The sequence below is a fragment of the Rhinatrema bivittatum genome, chromosome 2, assembly GCF_901001135.1.
Source record: "Rhinatrema bivittatum chromosome 2, aRhiBiv1.1, whole genome shotgun sequence".
NCBI classification, from domain to species: Eukaryota; Metazoa; Chordata; class Amphibia; order Gymnophiona; family Rhinatrematidae; genus Rhinatrema; species Rhinatrema bivittatum.
The window spans coordinates 724,612,840-724,636,071 of record NC_042616.1 but is presented as its reverse complement, the minus strand read 5'-3'; the positions used below and the strand labels follow the sequence as shown (position 1 = coordinate 724,636,071).

Below are 23,232 nucleotides of genomic sequence, written 5' to 3'. Positions count from 1 at the left end.
AAGGCATTTGACAAAGTCCCTCAAGAAGAGGCTTCTAAGAAAACTAAAAAGTCATGGGATAGGAGGCAATGTCCTTTCGTGGATTACAAACTGGTTAAAAGACAGGAAACAGAGCAGGATTAAATGGTCAATTTTCTCAGTGGAAAAGGGTAAACAGTGGAGTGCCTTAGGGATCTGTACTTGGACCGGTGCTTTTCAATATATATATATAAATGATCTGGAAAGGAATACGATGAAGCGGGCGACATTAAAAGATCTTACTTTAAAGGTGGTTTTTCTCGTGGCTATTTCTTCAGTGAGTGTTGGAGCTTTGGAGCTTCAGGCTGTGTCTTGTAAGGAGTCCTTCTTAAGGATTGCAGATACGGGACTCTCCTTGAGGACAGTTCCCTCCTTTCTCCCAAAGATGGAATCCTCCTTTCATTTAAATCAGTCGGTGGAACTCCCTTCCTTTCCAGACTTGGACTGCTCTGATCCTAAGGACCTGTGTAGGTCAGATGTGCGGCAGGTTCTGTTGCGTTACTTGGACGTTACAAACAGCTTCCACTTGTTGGACCATCTTTTTGTGCTGTAGAGTGGCCCCAGAGTGGGGCATAAGACCTCTAGGGCCATTATCGCACACTGGTTGAAAGGCTATTCGATCTGCGTACATGGTTCAAGGCCGACCGGTACTGGTTGGCCTTTGGGCGCATTCTACCCCATCGCAAGCGGCTTCATGGGTTGAGTGTCAGCAAGTTTCGCCACAGGAGATTTGTAGAGTGGCTACTTGGAAGTCTTTGCACATCTTTGCCAGGCATTATCGGTTGGATGTCCAGGCCCCAGATTCTGGGGGTTTTGGAGAAGGTGTGCTCTGAGCAGAACTCTCAAGGTTACCACCTCACATAGGGAAGCTTTGCTACATCCCAAGAGTCTGGACTGATCCCTGTACGTACAGTGAAAGGAAAATTGGTTCTTACCTGCTAATTTTCATTCCTGTAGTACCACTGATCAGTCCAGATTCCTGCCCATTTCAGAGTTGGGGAAATGGACAGTCTGCTTGTTCAGTACTTATTGTTTTCTCTGCAGATTTGTTCTGAAGGTTACAACTGGTTCTGGTCCCACTTTGGGTTCGAGTCTGAGCAGGTTTTGGGCGTGGCATGTTTCTTCTCCCTCTTCTCATGAAGGGGTAAAATTGTTAATAGTTTGTACAGATTTTATTCGTTATGCTTGGGCACAGTGTAATACTGACGGACTGTAGGTGCCACCTCGAGGCATAGGGCAGTGTCAGTCAAAAACTTCTCTGTCTCCATCTGCTGGAGGGGAGGCAAAACCCAGGGGTCTGGACTGATCTGTGGTACTACAGGAACGAAAATTAGCAGGTAAGAACTAATTTTCCTTTATAGTGCCTTCCTGGAGCTGTCTTTTTTTTTTATTACACTTTAAAGTTTTTATTCAGTGACTTTTGTATATGCTTAGTCTGAATGACAGCAAATAAAACTAGGAAAAAATAATTCTGAAAAGACCAGCAGTCACACAAGTGGATCCTGTGACTGTGCTTGGTGTCGAGTGGACAGAATCTTTTACAGCTCCTTGGTTTTTGCCTTTCCAGAAAGCTCTGGAAGATTCTGCCCATTCAGTGCCAGGCCTGGTCAAGTGACCCTCTTGTGTGATTAGTGAACTGTTTAGAAAATGTTACAGGTAAGCAATTTCAGTTTTATGTTATGTTTGATTGCAATTGTTAAATGATTTTTACTTTGAATTAAGAAAAAGAACCACAACAGAAACTGACTTATCTTCAGTAAAGCTGTATAACATTCCTTTTTTGTTTAGTAGATAGCATTTTCAGTGCATCACTGTTGCTTGCCCTGATAATTTTTCATAATAGCAGATGAACTTCAGTGCAAGAAATTCTCCCTCATTGTGATCCCATGTCTGCCAGAATCACAAAGCAGATTGAAATGTGCAGATTAGTGTGTTGTATTTATTACTGCTTTATGAGCCAGATTTTAAACATTCCCCAGACTGAATTAAAGGGAAAAGCTCACATCCACACAATTTGCCAATCTCTCATCTCTTGGCATACTTTCTGTATACTATTTCACACATCTATACTTACTGCTGCTGAAGTAGCATACAAGTAGGTGTATGGATTTGTAAAATGCTGGGAGCACTAGTGGTATTTTGGAAAATTTACTATTTTAACACTTTGTTGGCCTAGATGAGTTTGTGTCTCTGACAGTTAAAAGTATGAAATGGGAAGGCTTAATGTTCCAGTGATAGCACTGCATGTTGCTATAAAGGAAATTCATTTGTGATTTCCTGAGCCTGGCTCCTGCCTCCTGGGTACCGGGGGGTGCCAGGGAGGTAGCAATCGCAGCTCAAGGGAAGGAATCCTAATCACTGTTCAATAGTTAACCCTACTAGCTAGCTCAGGAGCAAACACGTGTACATCATTTTTCTCTGCCAGAGAATGGCTAAAGTGATTGGGCTAATGGAGTGGGGAGAGTGAATAAAAATGGAGAGGGAGTTGGGTAACTGAATGAAAGCTCATTATGGGTTTGATTTCATTTAAGCTTGAAGTCAAGAGGAGCAGGAAGACATTGCAGGGGGGGAGAGAGGAAAAGATGTTCCTGATTAAAATTGTATTTTGCTCTGCTCTTTTGACAATGCAAATACTTTTATGAACTCTTGTAAGCTTTTGACTTAACTGTTTTTTCCTTCAGGGGGGTAGTTCCTTTCAGTCAAAGGAAGAAGATGCTTGAGAAAGCCAGAGCAAAAAATAAAAAGCCCAAATCCAGTGCAGGTATTTCCTCAATGCCAAATATCACAGTTGGCACACAGGTAAGCAGAGCTCAGCAGTTAATGATTTTAAGGGCTTTTGTTAAACATATTAAGATAATGGAATTTAAAAGGGCATTATGAATTGTTATGGCAATTTGACAGATAGAAGGAAAACGTTTTAGAGAGGACTGTGAAAAGGTTTGAGAAGTGAATCAGGTAAGACATTGGTTTTGCTAATTTTCCTCCTAAGGAATGAAAGCTCTGGTAAGAGATAGGAATGCACAATTTGGATGTGCCCTAATTAATGACACCTAGTATATATTTATGTATATGCCCTGAAGGACCCTCCATTTAGCAGGTTTGTAGGACTGAGTCTATTAATTCAGCTGGTATGTGATGGATGATCATGTTTTTTGGAGATTTGTTTGGCTTTTTAGCTATGAATGTTTTTATACAACTTGCCATGAGCAATGGAGTAAACAAGTAATACATTTGTTATTCCTTTGAATATAATTTACCCAGGATGTCAGATTCTTGGTAGATTGATAACCTTTGTGGATTCAACTTAAGAATCAAAAGATGTAGTATATGAGCAATCAGGATGTAGAAATCACATTATCGCACTTAGCTTTTTCCTCTTGATGCCTTTTTAAAATCTGACACTTTAATTCCAAACAATGCTGATTGTGGTGAAGAGCCTCTGAGTGGATAAAATTCAGATGGTATATAAAGGATAATTTCTGTGAACTCTGGGTAATATGTTTTATTAGATTGGAAAGTGCTGAATCTCAGCATTTTAATTATATAAATCACTTGTAAATAGTTTCAGAAATACTGTCATTTAAAGTATATTTAATCAATGATTAAATAACTCAAAGCAACACTTTATAGATTTACTGCATCAACTCAAATGTTCCACATTTTTCAAAAGTTTTGAAAATATCTCAATGTACTTCAAATTAGAAAAGGTGAAAGGTGAGTGTTGGGGGATATTGTTAGTCTTCCTTTTACTCTTCAGTCAGTCAGACCAGTCCAGAAGCATAGATTTATGCCTCCCAACCAGCAGACGGAGACAGAGGCTAACAGGCTTGCTGTTGTCACTCTACGTAGGTTCTTGTGCTGACTTCAGCTTGCCTGTATTATCTGTCTCCAGCAGATGACAGGCAGGCATACCATGCTATGAGTGGAGCCTGGTTAGACCAGGTGAAGAAGGTAGAAATTTGGATGGATAGCTCCTGAGGTGAAAGTCTTGTACTCCCTCCCTTGGTTGAGCACAGCCAGTGGACCCTTGGGGCTTCCAAGTTACTGGAACAGGGTTCATCCCAGCTATGGTCACTGAAATTACCCCTCTTCCTCCTCTCTCACCATTTTGTCTCTCTTCTTCCATGGTCTCTCCTCCTCAAAAAAAAAAAAAAAAAAAAAAAAAAAAGACTTTCCTTGCTATATTCTCCTGTCCCCTGTGGCTGTGCCTGCTTGTTTCTTGTTAAAGCAGTTTTATAAAAAAAGAAAAAAAAAGTGGAAATCAGAGTTTGTCATCTAAGAGTGAGTTGTAGTTAACATAACATAAGATAAGATTTGCCATACTGGGTCAAACCAAAGGTCAATCAAGCCCAGTATTCAGTTTCCAACAACGACAACTTCAGGTCACAAGTACCTGGCTGGATCCCAAAAGGTCAAAAGATTCCATGCTGCTTATTCGAAGGATAAGCAATGGATTTCCCAAAGTCCACCTTTATAGACTTTCTTCCAGGAATTTGTCCAAACATTTTTTAAACCAGTTACACTAACAGCTTTTACGACATCCTCTGGCATTGAATTTCAGAGTTGAATTATGCATTGAGTAAAAAACTATTCCCTGGTCATGCCCAGATCAGTCCAGACTCCTGGGTTTTGCCTTCCTTCCAGCAGATGGAGACAGAGAAATTTTCACAGCTACCGGCACATAACCTAGTGTAGCACCTGCAGTCTCTCAGTATTTCTTTGTGTCCAGCAGATGGAGGAGGTGCAGAACCTGCAGTTCTACACCTCTAATAAAAAAAATAAAAAATAAAAAAATAAAAATAAAAAAAGGAAAATGGATTTCTTCCAAGAGAATTTCCCTCCTAGGAGGTTGGCAGGACCTGGTGGGACCATCCCTCCTGGTTGTAGGGGCGGACGAGCAGGAGTTGGAGACCCAAAATTGCTCTGATTACCACGCCGGAAGTTGAAACCTGGTGGTCCAGTTCCCTCACCTCCTGGAGTTCGGACGAAGAAACATCTGCCAAGTTTCAGATAAGGCTGTTCTTTTCTTCTTTCTTTGTCTCTCTTGCTTTTTTTTGTAAAGCTTTGTGTAAAAAAAAAAAAAAAAGGAAAGTGCAAGGAGTTGCAGAAAGCATTTGCTTTGCCTTACTTCTGTTTCTCCCTGGTGCAGGGAGGCAGCTTGGGGGATTTCTCTTCTTGTTTTTGGCTCCTAGTGGTTTAGTTTTCCTGTGCAGCTGTCTGCCACATGGTCAGTGTGGTGCCTAGGCATGCCGAAGGAGCCCCGCTGCTCCGTTGCAGTCTCGACTCCATGGCTGTCGCAGGACAGATGTTGCTCCCGGTGTCTCTCAGCAGGGCAGGGTACGTCGGAAGGGGACTGTGGCGGCTTCCTTTCTGTAGCGTCAGTTTGGTAGGCCGAAAGCTGCATGGCACGAGGCTAAGGATCCGATCCCGCTGAGCGCGGGAACGACTGCCAATTTGGAGACTTTCGTAGCTAAGTCTCAGCTTGCAGCAGGGGGAGGGAATCTCCCGCCGGCACTTTCTCCACCCGATTTAAGTCCCAAAGAGGTCTGGGGGGCGGAGGGCATTCGGAAGTGGACTCAGACCCTCTGAAGGAGGATTCTAAGAGTTTCTTTCCTTTTTCGCCCAAATTTGTGATTTTAACGCACAAGGCTTTTTTGGCCCTCCAGGCTGCGGGGCGGCCCTCTCGCAAGCGCAGGGCAGCTGAACCCTCTTCCAGAAAAAAGTCCAAATTTTCAAGGTCCTCAGGGGGCCACCAGGATTTGGACAGTCCCTGGACCCCTCGGCCTCAGGGGCCACCGAGGGTGATTCTGACTGAGATTTGTCGTTAGGTGGTGGCTCCTTGGATACGGAGCCGGATCGGAGTTCACAGGATCTGACCGAGCCGGCAAAGGACCCTACTATGGAAGGAGACCTAAGAAGGGAGGGTTCAATGTATTTTTGTACATTCAAAACAAACAGTACCTTTCACCCTATTATGGACCTGAAGTAAATTGACAGTAGTCTAAAGATATTTCACTTCAACATGGAGACTCTGAAGTAGATTATAATAGCAGTGTGATAAGAATTTTTAATGTCATTATATCTGACAGAGGCATATCTATATTTCTTGCTAAAAGAAGGGCTTCAGAATTATCTTTGCTTTGCTTGGGAAGTATTTTCATTGTCGGGCACTCCCAGAGCACCAAGATCTTTTTTCTAAGGTGATGTTTGTCAAGACTGCAGCTCTGTGCAGGCAAGGTATTTTGTTGCATTCTTGTCTGGACGAATATTTGATCTGAGCAAAGTCAGCCCAGGAAAGTGAATCAGCGATGGCCAGAGTGATGCAGTTATTTTTGGACCTGGACTGAATTTTCAATTTCGATGAGCAATTTATTAACCTCTCAATCCCTGGAGTGCCTAGGCTTTGTTCAGTTAGACACCAGGAAAGGCTTGATCCAGTAGACAGATGTAAGGATCTGGAAGTTGCAGAACTAGGTGCATGGTTTGAGTATTCAGAGATCCATGGTGTGAATTCATCTTTAGATATTGGGCTCCATGGTGACTGCCTTGGATTTAGTTCCTTAGGTAAGGGCACAAATAAAATCCTTGCAGAAGGCCTTACTCTCAAAGTGGTCTCCTCAGATGTATTTCATTGGCTCCCTCTGACTGTATAAGGCTTTGATAGCTGAACTTAGAAGAGTGAGTGAATCTTTTGTTTGGATAAAGGTGACTTTGGAAGCTAGTCTCTGGGGCTGTGGTGTTCACTATCAAGACCTAGTGGCTCAAGATACTTGGAATCCAAAAGAAAACAAGTGATCCATCACTTGGTTTGAAATCAGAGCAATAAGAAAAGGTACTCCTTCAGTTTGCTCCCATTCTTCAGAGTTAAATGGTCAGGGTCTTGTCGGCCAATGCTATGGCAACGGTATATGTGTTTTCCCAAGGGGGGATCAGGATTGGCATGTGCTGGAAGAGGTAGATCTGTTGCTCTGTGCAGAGAAGCATATAAAAGGGCTCTCCAGTGCTCATATATTGGGAGTAGAGAATATACAAGCAGACTTCCTCAGTCACAACAGGCTAGATCTCAGAGAGCAGAGTCTGTCCTAGTGGCGTTCTCCCAGGTTGTGCCCAAATGGGGAGAACCAGTAGTGGACATAATGGCAGTCAGCAGCAATGCTCAAGTGCAAAGATTTTTCAGCCAAAGAAAGGTAAGAGGATCATTTGGTTTGGATGCCCTGATTAAAGACTAGCCGGTTCAGAGTCTTCTTTAGATGTACCCTCCATGGCTTCTAGTGTGCAGAGTCTTGCAGAAGGTTCCAAGGCATTGCAGGCTAGTGTTATTGGTAGCGCCTGATTGGCCAAGGCATCCCTGGTATGCAGATCTAGTAAGGATGCTAGACAGGATCTGCTATTATTGTTGACTCAGGACAGGGGCCTTCTGTCCAGGCGCTAGTGGTTCACAACGATCCATTTCATGTTTGTATTATGGCTTGGCCCATGAGAGGGCTCATCTATCAGAGAAGGGATGTTCTCAGAAAGTTGTAATACCCTTTTATGGTTCAAGAAAATTTCCACATCCTTGGCGTATGTGAGAGTCTGGAAGTTGTTTGAAGTTTAGTGCTTGATTAGGAAGATCTTAGTAAGAAGATCTTTGGTGCTGGCCATTCCTGCAGGAATGGGTCAGGGTTGACCCTTAACCACCTAAAGGTGCAGGTAGTGGCTATTGCTGGTTACAGAGGCCAATTGATGGGCTGACCCATTGACTCTGAATGAATGTCTTATTTCCTTCAGGGTGTGAAGCACATTTGGTATCTGGTGAAAGAGACAGTACCTGCCTGAAATCTTAATTTGACCCAGACATACCTGGTTGGTCATCCTTTTGAGCCTCTGAGAGTTGTCTGTTAAGCTGCTTGCTATTAAGGTGGTGTTTTTTGGTAGTAGTCTGTTCCAACAGATGAATTTTTGGAGTTGTAGGCTCTGTGATGTAGGGAGCCTTTGTTTTGGATTTTTCAGATGAGTCTGTGAAGATTCGCTTAGTTCCTTCGTTCCTCCCTAAAGGTAGTTTCGCCCTTTTCATCTTTAGCTGGATGGTCTGTCTCCCTTTTTTCAGAGGGGCTCAGGTGAAGAAGAGTGTGCTTATCTTTGTCATTTAGATGTTAGGAGAGTTCTTCTGCAATATTTACATGTCGCTGTTTCAGAACCTCGGAGTACCACTTTGTTCTGTTTAGTGGTACTAGAAAGGGTGGAGGAGCTTTGAAGGCTTTGATAGATCATTGGATTAAGGAAGTGATGGGGAGGCTTACATATACAAGTGATTGCTGCATTCCGTATATTGAGGACACACTGTACCAAGATGCAGGAGATTTTGTCTGCAGAACTTAGCTGGTGTTGCCTTTAGAGATTTGCAGAGTAGTGACCTGGATGCATCTTTGAAACACTATCATTTTGACCTTTGAGTCAGGAAAGGGGCTTCCTTTATTTTGGAAGTCTTGAGAGTGGACTTAGCCATGTCCCACCTAGTAGAGCAATAGTTGGGTACACCCAATGTGTCTGGACTGATCTGGCTGGATGAAGAGGAAGGAGTAATTATTACTTGATAATTTCCTTTCCTTGAGTCCAGCTAAATCAGTTCAGGACCCTCCCTGTATTTCCAAGTGTATTATTCTTCTGCTTGTGTGTACTAGTTTCCGTGAGTGATATTAAGGTAATAATCCTTTTCTAGGAATGTAGGGTATATCTGTTCTGTTTCTTATTTTCTGTTTGTTCTCCCTTGGAAGCTCTGTGGTTTTTGCATATTGGGTGAGGGAAAGATTTAGCATAAAATGTTTATTCTCCCAGGACAAGCAGGATGGTAGTCCTCACATGTGAGTGACGTCAGCAGATGGAGCCCTATCAAGGAAAACTTTTCTGTCAAAATTTCTGGAACTTTTGACTGGCACACTGAGCATATCCAGCATGCCATAATCCCTGTAGCCACATGGGTCGCCCTTCAGTCTCTCTTTTTCCACGCTGCAGTTTGCCTCTGGGTTAGGAGCTCTGTGAGATTTCACACTACTTTTCCTCACGGAAAAACTTGAAGTTTTCTTCACAAAAAGTTCCCTCATAGGGGTCTCCCATCGCAACATCGTTTTTTTGTTGCTCGGTGAGTAATTTCCACCATCTTCGATCGGTTCCTGCTACCCTTCTCTCGGTTTCCACAGGCCATCAACCGTTTCTTGGCCCCATTTTTTCCATCATGGCTATGGGCTTTAGAAAATGCCCGGAGTGTCCGCGTACCATGTCAATTACTGACCTGCATGATGTCTGTGTGTTGTGCCTCGGCTCATCACACGACGTTTGTCGATGCCCAGCAGTGCTCAAATGACCCCGACGGGCAGGTGGGCCCGCCTGGACAAGATGGATTCCCTTTTCAAAATCAAGTTAACTCCACCGAAGTCCATCCAGTTGTCACCAGCAGGAACATCGACAAAATCCACCGACAAACCTCGCCGGGAGCAGCAAGGCAGCGGTGACCGTCCATCACCGACAACATCTAAGGCATCGGCATAGTCTTCCTTGGTGCTGGAGAAAGATTGGACAGAGTACCGAGGGAAACACAGTCACCGGCACTGACGCGATTCCACTCCCAATGCTGGCACAGACACTGCATTGGCTTTGATGGCTATCGAACCGATTGCGAAGAGGACACTGGTAGAGGAGCCTCCAACCTCCTCTCCACCTGAGATACTGAGCAGATTCCCCACAGATATCTGTGCCGGGTACTGAGCCCCACAGACTCCTATGGAGGTGCCAGTAGCGCCTAGCCTGCCTCACCCTGCAGCTGTGATACCTATACCAGCTTCTAGGGAGGAGCTGGACATACTTGTCCGACAGACGGTGCTCAATGCTCTCCGGAACCTTCATTCGCCATAGATGCCGGTCCCCATACTGGCACGGACACCGGAGCCATCGTTCTTCACACCGTTACTCGACCGTCTGGATACACTCATCGGTGCCCTTCCAACCCAGCCAGAGCCATCGATACCAAAATGACCTACTGAGTCTCCGAAACCCCCGATACCCATTCCGGGGACCTCGGAAGATGAAGGCACGGACTCCAGTCCTCTTCCAGCTCCGCTTCTACTGATGCCACAACCAGTTCCTGGTTTGTCGGGGCTCTCAGAATCGAGGCGCCCTCGATTCCCCTCTATGCCATCGATGTCGCCGAAGTCTCCATTGGTACCGCCATCTCCTCCATCAAGGGATCTACCGATACCAACACATTCTGGAGTACCAGGTTTTTTTCCTCCCTCGGATTCTCACCCAGAGACCCCGAACGAACCATGGGAAGATGTTGACACTGATACTTCTATGGAGGACATACTCTCTGAACCTTCTCCTCCGGAAGAAAGGAGACGGTCTCTCCCAGAGGACTTCTCCTTTGCTAATTTTATAAAGGAAATGTCAGAGACAATCCCTTTTAACCTGGTCACCAAAGAAGACACACGGCACAAGACATTGGAAGTCCTCCAGTTTATAGATGTCCCCAAAGAAATTATGGCCATTCCCGTCCACGAAGTGCTCTTAGATCTTCAACATCGCCTGTGGGAACACCCTTGCACTGTCCAACCAGTTAATAGAAGGACAGATGCAACTTATTTAGTCCAACACACTCCAGGATTCCAAAAACCACAGCTACCCCACCAGTCAGTGGTGGTGGAATCTGCGCAGAAGAAGGCCAAGAGACTGCGCCCCCATTCTTCTGCTCCCCCTGGAAAGGACCAAAAGTTCTTGGACATTTTGGGTTGAAAGGTCTTCCAAGGCTCTTTGCTAGTGTCACGCATAGCTTCCTACCAATTAATACATAAAATATGAAATTCAGCTATATACAAAGGAACTCTTATTGAGGAATCTTACGACCGTCATACAATGCCTCTAAAAGCTATTGGCTTATGTGTGAAGCCTATGAAGTTCTGGGCTTGACTAATCATAGGTCGCAAGAAGTCCTAGTATTCTCCATCTGGAGCTATAACACAAGATAAGACACTGGACATATAATTACTAATGCGTGCACTTAGCTTGAATCCACTGTCAACTCTACTTTATAGCTTGTTACATAGAATATTGGTAGGCTAAAGCCAGCACGGGAGCTTCTATAGGGGATGTCAGCAAGTCTGTTAATCTTTGTTTTTATCAGCTGGTTGGGAAGCATAAACCCAAGTATCTGGACAGGACTGGCTAGACTCAAGGAAAGGAAATTATTAGGAAAGAATTTTTTCTCACTTCAAGTTGTATATATTTGTCAGACTGATAATGTAACAGACCTACAATAGCAGAATATTACCTTTAAGTAGCGTATATTTAGACTGATGAAATATAGGCATGCATAAATAGGGCGCACATGATTGAGCACATGCTATCCTAACGTGCGCCGATCCACCTCTCCTGGGCATCCGACTTAATATTTTTTTTTTTTTTTATTTATAGTTTTTGGTATTCCAAAAAACAGTCAAGGTATACAGAACATTAACAAAGATATCGAGAACAATATACAGGCAATGCCATAACAGTACATGGTACAGAAGATAAATGTAGACAGTTGGATTGCAAAATAACCCGCAATATCAGGCAAACCAAAACATATGTAGATCTTTTCCCAGTCTTATTGAACCATATAGTCCAACCCTTAAATCCTGAAAACTCAAACCAGTACTGCACACAATAGAAATAAAATGAATAAATGTAACCTTGCAACCGCTTGTGTCATATTGTACTTATTTTAAATCGTAACTATCCCCTCCCCACCAACCCCCCCTCCCCTCCCCTCCTACAAGCGCATGTCTCCATTATACTCCCCCACCTTCACTATATCCTGAAATACTATTGGAATGCAAATCTGCTGGTGACCACAATAGTGACATAAACAGTTGAAAAAACTATCTGGGGCTAACCATCAAGGGGTGTCTCTTGCCACTTAAACCAACATTGCCAGCGAGTCTGAAAGGTACCCAGCCTTTTCCACCTCATGGCCGTGAGTTTATTAAGATAGCACACTGTGTTCAAACGCTTAAGTACCATAGCCATAGTGGGGACTTGAGCTCGCTTCCAATGACTAGCCAGCTCCATCCTAGCCGCTAATATAGCTTGCTGCAGGAAGTAAAATTCAGCCTGTGAAGATATGTCCCCTTGAGAAAGGAGAAGAAAGACAGCCGGGTCCTTAAGCACCGGATATCCCACTACCTGTGACATGAGCTGAGCAAATGCGTCCCAATATGTCTCCACTCTGGGGCAAGTCCACCATATGTGTAGATAGGTGCCAATTTCACCACATCCCCTCCAACACTGTTCCGATAGCTGCGGATAAAAGCTATGTAATTTAGATGGCGTCAAATACCACCGGAACAGCATTTTATATCCATGTTCCACTATTGAGGACGAGATGGAGCACTTATTAATAGCCCGAAAAGTATCAATCCATTGTTGGCTCGTCAATGTGATCCCCAAATCAGTCTCCCACCCCCGTATATGGGAGGGCTGGAAAGTCAAGTCCCCATTCAATAGGATATAAATACGGGATATAACCTTACGTAGTGAATGTGCATTCTCACAGAAACCTTCAAATAAAGACTTCCCTTTCTGGAGGTCCGCTCGTGCCCCTGTACAGTGAATATAGTGGTGCAGTTGACAATATAAATAATAGGACGAATTGGGCAGCCCAAACTCCTGCTGCAACTCTAGAAAGGGCCTAATTCGTCCTTGACTCCAAACATGTTCCAGTCTCCGACAACCCTGTCTTTCCCAAGACTGAGCCAGATGGCGTACCATGCCCGGGGGAAATGCTGGGTTCTGGAAGATGGGCGTACGCATATAAGTCTCCCTGGGTCCCGTCAGACATCCTTCCAAGTATCCCAACAGTTCAAGGTGTGCAAAACTGTCGGGAGACTCTCCCCTGTCAGCGCCCTAGCTCGTCTAGGTAGCCAGGCTAGCTTGCCTAAGGGAACACTCGGAGCCAAGTCCCCCTCTAACTGTACCCATCGCTTGTCAGTTGATTGGCGGTGCCAGTCTATCAAAGATCGCAGTTGAGAAGCGACATAATACCACTGAAGGCATGGTACCCCCAGCCCACCTCTCTCCCTAGGAAGATATAGAATCCGGCTGCGGACCCTAGGGGGTCTCCTCCTCCAGAGAAACCGAAGAAGTTGTCTCTGCCAGCCTCTAATGCTCCTTGATGGAACCGCTATCGGGAGCGTCTGGAAAAGATATCCCAAGCGCGGCAGAATATTCATTTTGACTGTATGCACCCGGCCTAACCAGGAAAGATCAAGCCTCTCCCATGTCTGCATGTTGACGATTATTTTTTTCCATAGACCCTCATAATTACATCGATAAAGCATATCTAAATCAGGTCCCAGCTGTACCCCCAAGTATTTCAATGTAGAATGTACCAGTTTAAAAGGGTGCTTTCGATTGAGCCTATGGAACTCCTCCTCCGGGAGCATCACATTCAATACTTCTGACTTGTCAACATTTAGTTGATACCCAGATACAGCACTAAACCTCTGAAACTCTGAGACCAATGGGGGCAGCGATCTCTCTGGATGCGCCACTGTGAACAGGACGTCGTCAGCGAACATGGACAGTTTGTATTCCTGAGCTCCAACTCTCAGGCCCTGTATCCCCGGGCATGCTCGTATAGTGGCCGCTAGAGGCTCTAAGTAAAGCGCAAACAACAGGGGCGACAGTGGGCACCCCTGCCGGGTTCCGCGAGCAATATCAAATGGCAAAGTATAACCCCCATTAACTTTAATGCATGCGCTAGGTTTATGATATAATTTACGAATCCATGTAGAAAAAGGGCCACCCAGACCCACCTTACGTAGGACTGCAAAGAGATAGTCCCAATGGACAAGGTCAAAGGCCTTCTCCGCATCGACTGTTAACAACACCAACGGCTCACCCGCAGTCTGCGCGTACCAGATTAGGTCTACCACTCTTCGTACATTATCAGCCGCCAGGCGGCCAGGGATGAATCCGGTTTGATCCGCATGTATCAAGGAAGTAGCAACAGAGCTCAATCGATTGGCCAAAATTTTTGCCAACACCTTTAAATCCAAATTAATAAGAGAAATGGGTCGATATGACCCGCAGACTGTCGCGTCTCTCCCTGGTTTAGCTAAGATAGTAATGCCCGCCCTATTAGCTGCAGTTGAAAACTGTCCGTCTCCCAGTAGGGAGTTAAAAGCTGCACGCATTGGGACAGCCAGCAAGCCCTGGAACTTCTTATAAAAGCCCGCCGAGAATCCATCAATCCCAGGGGATTTACCCAATTTTAGGTCCCGTAGGGCCTCCTGAACTTCCACCAATGATATATCCTGATTTAATCGGAGTTGTTGTAACTCGTCTAGGCTAGGCAGAGTCACCCCGTCCAAATACTCATCTATCTCAGGAGAAAGAATATCCTCCCTCTGGGCATATAATTTTTGATAGAACTGGGTAAAGCGTTCCCTAATATCATTATTATCAGACAGTATTTCACCATTTGCACCCCTTATCTTCACAATTTGATTCTGTACAACCCTAGCCTTCAATCGCCGGGCTAACAGGCGTCCAGCCTTATTGCCCCCTTCAAAAAATTTTTGCTTAGTCTGGTCTAACTGGAAAATGGTTTCTTTTGTGGAAAGGTCTTTTAGCTTAGCCCGTAGAATTTCTAATTGAGTACCCAACGCGGGCTCTGGTCTCCTTTTATGTTGGATCTCTAGCTTACCAAGCTGTTGAAGTAACTCTAGATGGGTTTTGTTTTCCATTTTTCGGATATGAGACGCCCGAGCTATCAATTTGCCCCTCACCACAGCTTTAAGACACTCCCATAACACTGTAGCGGACACCTCCCCTGTATCATTTTCCCGAAGGTAACAGGTAATATCAGTTTCCAGCTCTTTACAGAACTGGGGGTCTTCAAGAATACTCTCATTTAGCCTCCAAAAGCGAGTACCAGAGGGGGCTCCTACACCCTTAAGTTGAATCCATATAGCGGCATGATCAGACCACGTGAACGGCTCTATTCCCGTGGCATATGTATGATTAATTAAAGCTTTATCTACTAAAAGATAATCAATCCTGGAGTACGATTGATATACCTTTGAGTAAAATGTATAATTTTTATCCCCGGGATGAAACAACCGCCATGCATCCGTCAGTTGCCAATCCCTCAACAATCTTTTAAAACTCTTTCTGTGAGTACTGCTAGCCCCCTGTCGACCACTGCTGGAATCCAAGAATGGGTATCGGGTAAGATTAAAATCTCCCCCTATTATAATGTGCCCCTCCGCCCATTGATTTAGTGTACTAGACAATGTGTTCAAATACGGACCCTGTCCCTGATTCGGGACATAGACATTGACTAAGGTGTATAGTGCTGCCCCCATTGCAAACTTAATAATAATATACCGGCCATCAATATCTCTAATGACAGATCGCACATCGATAACCAAATCTTTGGAGAAAAGCACTCCCACCCCTCCATATTTATTCGTTTTAGTGGCGGCTGCATAGTATTGTGTTGGGTATTGAGGGGACACCATCAGCTTCTCATAACATTTCTTCAAATGGGTCTCTTGGCATAGTAGGATATCTACCTTCGCCCGCCTGAGATCCTGATAGAGGTGTTTCCGTTTAAAAAATGAATTTAACCCCTTAACGTTCCAAGAAAGTATTTTCACATCACCCATAATTGTAAACTAAGCTACAGCACAGGAAGTGGACCAACCCAGCAGAAAAGGCAACGCGTTCCCAAGTAGTATTTGTGGAACATCGTCTCTCTTGCCGGAGCCATGACCTGTAGGAACCCTCCAGCACACCCCCCCTCCCTCCCCCTCTCCCCCCCAAACCCAATATCCAAAGCTGGATGTGAGGACTAACGACACTTCCCATGACCTGATCGCGCACGCGATGACCACCCCCCCGCTCCCGAGGTTACCTTTCGGATTATAGGTTACTGTCCCCAAACATATAGAAAACATAATAGGAAATGTGAACGAAACAGCTTCCCCTCTTGAAAGCCCCGATAACCTAGGCAAAAATGATTATTACCTAGTCCACCTCAAGGGTATCACAGCTAGGCAGTAAAAAGAATTTTAGTGCTCTATGTCCATGTAAACCTTCGGACAATACTCAGTCCTTAGTAGCAGGCTGCCCCGCAACGTCCCCTGAGTGTCTGCGGAGTCGTTTGCCTCCGGACTGGACCCGCTGCCAGCGTTGAGGTTTCTCTGTGGCAGATGACGAACTGGGCATCTTGGAAAACACCTCCGGCAGGGTCTTCAAACCGGCAGCACGCAGTAGGACCATGGCCTCCTCAACCTGCTGAACTTTCGTAGATACCCCCTGTATCGTGATCAAAAGCCCGAAGGGGAACAGCCAGCGGTATTTGTAGTTGTGTGCTCGCAACACTTGCAGGATTTCTTTAAACTCCCTCCTCCGGCGGATGGTAATAGGAGAGAGATCTTGAAAGATTTCAATTTTGTGACCATGCCATTGAAAGTCCTGCTGACTCCTGGAATGCCTTAATATCTTCTCCTTGAGAGTGTAGCTGTGGAAACAGACTACAATATCACGGGGTACATTACCCCTAGGCCTAGCGAGAGCCCTGTGCGCCCTGTCTAGCACAATTTGCGGTAGAACTTCCTCCGGGGTAGCCTGCTGCTCACTGAGAAGGGCGCTGCAAATATCGGTGATAATCCTATCACAATCCATATAGGGCTCACCTTCAGGGATCCCCCGGAATCGCAGATTTCCCCTGCGAGACCTGTTCTCCAGGTCTTCCAGCCAGGCTTGTTGCTCTGTCACCTTTTTCTGAATCTGTTTAATGTCCTGGGTTGTGGCGATGAAAGCTTGCTCCTGGTCGCCCATTTGGTTTTCCAGCACATCTACTCGGCCTCCCAACGCCGCAAAATCCCGCCTCATATCAGCGGCTAGCGTTTGTATTTCGGTGCGCAGGTTTCCCATACCATCCTTAAGTTCCGTGAACCAATGTAAGAAATCGGCTTTAGAAAAAGTCGATTCTGCCGCAGGTATCGGGGAGCCGGCGCGCGCCTGTTCCACCGGGGAGACAGGCCTCTGCATGTCTGCCTCGTGGTCAGAGAGGCCTGCACGGAACTCCTCGGGTGCCGCTGTGAAGGCGAATTGTTTAAGATCCACCTGTTTTTTCCGCACCGACATGCCGGCTATACTCCTGCGCCTGATCGCAATTAACAGAGGAGGTTTCTAAGCGGTTAAGACTAATTTTTGGGGTTTATGCGAAAATCGGGGAGCGGAGCTCGCGCCTCACGCCGCCATCAGCCCTGTGACGTCACTCCGACTTAATATTTAAATTGGCTGCCATGGTAAAAAGGCGCTAGGGGAAATTGTGCGTCCCTAGCGTTTCCTTGGCATTGGTTGCCCAGGAAGGGTGGCTGTTGGTGCAGGTTAAGAAACGGGCACTCAGTACAAGAGTGTTTGTTTTCCCCTGCTACCAGCACAATATACACCCATAGTATACATGGCCTGGACCCTGTCATCACGATACTAGTCAGAGGGATCACAGAAACCTGAAAACTTTTTTTTAATTTATTTATTTATTTATTTTTTTACAATGAGCTTTTGAGTGCAGCAGACCTTTATGGGCTGGCATAAAATTTGCTGCATTGCAAGGGCGCATCGGCCATGCGGGAAATTTTTTGCATTGTGGGATTAGCTAATAGCCTCATCTACATGTAATTTACATGTGATAAGCGCTATTAGCTACGAGCTCGATTGGACACGCTAATCCCTGTTTTGCATCGTTTATTGATGTGCGCCCAAAACACCCATCCAATCGCGTGTTGAGCCGTGCGCTGGTCGCAGCGCATGGTATTCCATCAGCCTGATTGACCGCTCAAATATTTTGTGTATTTATATTTTTGTACCGCCAATACCATGGTTCTAGGCAGTGAACAATAAAACATACATAACTTACCAAAACAGAACAAGGACAGAAAAACAATATAGATTTGAAAATCATAAGCAACCACAGTTCAGCACTTAAATGCTAACCTGAAAAGAGAAGATTTTAGTATGGCCTTAACATCTTTGTACAGTTCAATACCATCAATATATAAGGGATGGAATTCCAACTCTCAGGGGCTGCCACAGAAAAGGCTCGTTTGCGTGTGTAAGCAAATCACGCCTGACTCATTGATGACACATCTAGTAAACCTCTGTGAGAATCTGAAGGTGTGGGAAGGTTAATAGAGATGAAGAAGGGCATTTGCCCATTTCCAACAACTTGTGTACCAGCAACAGGACTTTATACTTTAGATGTAATCTGTAACCAATGTAGTAATATGGGTAGCCAGGACTCACTCTTCTCCCTTCACCCGACCTCTTACATCAACAATAAAACACAGACTCCAGTTTAGGATCAAACAGGCCGCAGCTTTATTAACAATAACTCCATGTGCCCGAGCTCAAGTAAATCCTTATATACCTAGGTCCCATAATGCACCAGCCACTCCCCAGCAAGGCACACATGTACAGGCCTACTGGTCTTGTAACAATAGCATAATTCATATGCTTCCCCCTTCAACCCCGCCACGTCCCAGCAAGGGGTTGTTAAACCAGCTCCCGCCACCGGCCAGCAAGGAGCCTCCCGCAGGACAACTGTACCCAATTGTCCTCGCCTTTCAGACATGACACCTGTCAGGTCGTCGTACCATACAAGACCACTCTGCCACCTTATTGGCTTGGGCAACCCGCCACCAGCACAGGATGACCCATCCTGTGACCCCCAAAGATGCGGCCTCCGGATCCCTAATGCAATAAATCCTCCAAGGCCTCCTGAATAGAATTCAAAAACAATTCCATTCCAATAAAAGACAAATGGACCCCATCCCCTCGGAAAAACCCCTCATTATAATCCCACGCCCATTCGTGGCGAATATGACATTCCCCCATTAGTGCCAATCAAGAACCAATTTGCTTATTTGCCTTGGCGTGACATCGCTGCCAAATCATAATGCTCTTTTCAGCAGGCCTTAGAACAATATCAGACCAACAAATCACCGACTTGGGCAAAATTAAGGATACTGCCGTCAGATCCTTATGCACTATGCTGACAAATTGTTGTCCAGACATGGAACCCAAGTCTGAACCCCAGTCGGCTCCCCCCCCCCCCCCCCCCCCAATGAATAACTACTGCGTGCGGATAGCCAAACCGCACAATGCTCCTCTGTATGCAGGGAAGCAACTTGTCCCATTTCATGCCACCATGACCCATCCAGCGCACAGTCCCATTTAGTCGGGTCAGGTCCAAATTAATTCCGTATGGACGTTTCTGTGTGTGTCTGAACACCCATAAAATGTAAGAATGTCCCAGATTTCTCGAGCGCGACTTACAGGACCTGCAAAGAGAACAGTGTTGGTCTATGCTCTACATCATTGCGACCCCGGGCGTATGTATCCCTTGAAGGCCCCCAACTTCCACCGCCCAATTCTTTGAATTGCTCCACTCGGCAGACCAGCACCAGCAGCTGACGTAGCCTCTCCAATGCGGAACGAATGGGTCCCAAAACGCGAGACATCCAAATCCAGTATGCCCAGGCCCGCTTTCAATACCGCTTCAGACTGAAACTTAGTGAGTGGACGCAAATCCGAATGGACTAAAAATCTGTCCTCCCCTTCCGGCCAAAGGGCCACAAAAGCCTTGTAATTCTTGTAGTTCTACATCCCGGGATAGCCCGCAACACCATCGAAGCACCCCTCCCTAACTGATCGGTCTTCGACTGAGGGATAAATAAAACAATAGTTTTTGGGGGTCCTTGTAACAAACCAGGTAAGGAGCCCAGAAGTCTTCCATCCCTTCATGGCTCTGGCCATCAACTCACTAACTCTAAAAGCCCCGAAGAATGCAAACCCGAAAGCCACCCGAAATAGTTGGCATTTGTACCCGGAGCTACAAACCTGTGCAAGGACATCCCACAACCTGAGCAATATGTCATGAGTAATGGGCAACCTTCCCGCAGAAGTCCTCATTCCCTCCCTAGCCCAACCAAGCAATAATCGCCTAATCAAAAAACGACTACAAGGGAAGCCCCACCTGTGCGCGCTCATAAAAAAAGAGAAACCTGATATTCGTCTACCCACCACTGCCCTAGAAACCCCTTCCTTCTTAACTTTTTCAATATAACTCATGAGTGCCAAATCCGATACCGGGCCTCCACACCAACCCTTTTTTACTAGGAAGGACACCACCTGTTCAGCTCTTCGCACGTAAGCTGACCACATAGCTGGAGCCAATGATGCTTGTAGCATCTTCCAGGCTTCAGGGAACCAAATCGCCAGAGGAAAACAGGCACTAAAGCTCCTTGAGGGTCTGCCTCTGGCGCCAGCCTCCTGAACAGGTCCCACTTAGAATGAAAAAGAGAATCGGTGATAGTATTAGTGACTCCCAGTACATGACGTGTCCATACCGACACATTCAATTTCATACAACATAATATGAACTCCCGGAGTAATTCAGAAACCAGTAAACATTCTGCAGCTCTTTTATTAATTATCTCCATTACTCCCAAGTTGTCACACCAGAAAATCACTTTCTTATTCCGTAACTTCTCTCCCCACAGAACTACCACAACTACTATGGGAAATAATTCTAAAAAGGTGATATTCCTTGTAACTCCTGACTGGTGCCACTCATCTGGCCATGAAGTTGCGCACCAAGCACCCAGCAGTAAGCTCCAAACCCATTCAAGCCCGCCGCATCAGTAAACAACTCCAGGTCCACATTCGACACCGCTTCCGACTGCCACATCAATGTCCCATTAAAGTGAGAGAAAAATTTGTTCCAAACATCCAAATCCTCCCTAATCCTGTATGTTGTTCTAATATGATGAAACTGTTTCTTAACGCCAGACATAGCAGCGGACAATCTGCACAAGAAAGCCCTACCCATGGGGATCACTCTACAAGCGAAACTTAAACTCCCGACCAAAGATTGTACTTGCTGTAACGTCAGTTTCTTTGTCCTAAGCGCTTGCGATACTAAACTCTTTAGCTCACACACTTTAGCTTCCAGTAATCTCGACATCCTAGCCACAGAATCCAATTCTATGCCCAGAAAAACAAGACATGTCACTGGTCCCACTGTTTTATCTACCACGATTGGGATTCCGAATTCCTTTGCCAGCGTATAAAAACCGTCCAAGAGATCTGCACAAATAATAGAATCAGCCTCTCCAACAAATAAAAAGTCATCCAAATAGTGCACCACATTATTACAACCCGATTCCTGTTGCAAAACCCAGTGAATAAATGGGCTGCTGTAATCGGGTGAAGGAGCCCTGGGTGAGCTGTCTGCTGAATTGGAATTTCCCGCTTGCTGTACCATCAGTGGGAGGAGCCGCTACAGGATGCCCATAAGGTTGGCGTCAGGAAGGCTCCCAAGCGCTGCTGTAATCAGGTGAAGGAGCCCCGGGTGAGCTGTCTGCTGAATTGGAATTTCCCGCTTGCCGTACCATCGGTGGGAGGAGCCGCTACAGGACGCCCATAAGGTCGGTGTCAGGAAGGCTCCCAAGCGTTGTTGTAATCGGGTGAAGGAGCCCCGTGTGAGCTGTCTGCTGAATTGGAATTTCCCGTTTGCCGTACCATTGGTGGGAGGAGCCGCTACAGGACGCCCATAAGGTCGGCGTCAGGAAGGCTCCCAAGCGTTGCTGTAATCGGGTGAAGGAGCCCTGGGTGAGCTGTCTGCTGAATTGGAATTTCCCGCTTGCCGTACCATCGGTGGGAGGAGCCGCTACAGGACGCCCATAAGGTCGGCGTCCCTAGGTGCGCCACTGCCGGCGGCACGCCGCCAAAGCCGCGCGTGCAGCTTTGATCGGCTTAGATAGGATGAGAGAGGATGTGAGAGGGGATCCTTTTGAATTGGATTACAGCCGTCACAGAGGTTGAATAAGCATTGTTTGAGTGAAAGCGGACTGCCTGCAGGTGTGTAAATTTTTCTTTTTTGACTGGTCATGCCATCTAAACGGAAGGGGAAAGTTAGGGTGTTCCCCTCTCTACCCCTACCCACAGCTACACAGCAGGAAATTGTCCGCTTCATGACTTCTCCTGCACTAAAACCAGCAGCCAAAGAAACCGCTAATTCAGGCCAATTGGGAGGTCGGCCTGAATCTTTGGAGGAGGCTTCGCTGAGCCCCAATCTAGGATTACCACCTGAGTGGAGAGCTGTTGAAGGGACTCTGGGAGGCTCACATGTTCAGCCTACCACTTCGGGATCCTTGACATCGTTTGAAAACGGTGTAGGAGACCCAGGTGGAGAAAGATCTAATTTGAGCTTGAAAAAAAATTTGAAGGCGCAATCTACTCAGGAAACTGAATTAGATAAAGAAAATCAAGCTACAGGTGGTGTGGATACCTCAGAGACTCTAACACGTCCCACTGTGGTTACTCTGGAGTTATTGTAGGATATGATGGCATCTAATTTAAAAGGGCTAGAAAGAAAAATGGACTCACTGGTAGGGAAAAATACTCAGGAAATATCGGATATCCATAATATTTTAAATAATTCAGAAGCTTGAATTAAATCTTTAGAAGAAATGGGGAAAAAGATTGTAGAATTTCAAGTTGCTGTTGTAAAAGATAGGGATTTTCTCTTAAGACGAATGGAACTATTTGAGAATAATACTAAACGATTGAATCTTCGTTTATTTAATTTTCTTCGTGTGGCAAGTGAAGTTCCAATTGAAACTTTACAGAGGTTTCTTAAAGAAGTATTGTCTTTTTCTGAAAATGAATTACCTGAGATTAGCTATTGTTATTTCTTACCTAAAAGAAACCCCAATTTGAATACAGAGGAGACTCCCTTTCAAGGGAATCTCACAAACTTTCTAGAAAGTACTAGTAACCAGATTATTGATCGGGGTTTATTATTAGTTTCTTTTATGAATTTAATAGATTTGAACAAAGTGATGAAACAATACTTTAGTAAATATCCCATCTCTTTTCATGAATCTATGGTTAAGATTTTCCCCGATCTATCAGTAGTCACACAGTCAAGAAGAAAAAGCTTCTTGGAGTTTCGTCAAGAAGCAATTAATATGGGATATTCGTTTACACTGCGTTATCCCTGTAAGTGTGTAATTAAAAAACAACAAGATACTTTTATTTTTTTCATGCCTGATCATTTAAAAAATTTTATTGAACAAAGAATACCAATACCTAGTGAATAAATTGAAAATAGGTGCAGGT

General features: G+C 45.3%; 1 protein-coding gene across 1 annotated transcript in view; it reads left to right on the top strand.

The window, feature by feature from the left end:
* UBR5 (ubiquitin protein ligase E3 component n-recognin 5) overlaps nt 1–23,232 on the top strand; it is a 672,040-nt gene that overhangs the window by 166,557 nt on the left and 482,251 nt on the right. The window contains 1 exon segment of the mRNA XM_029591836.1: nt 2,700–2,817. Coding sequence (XP_029447696.1) covers nt 2,700–2,817 — 118 coding nt within the window.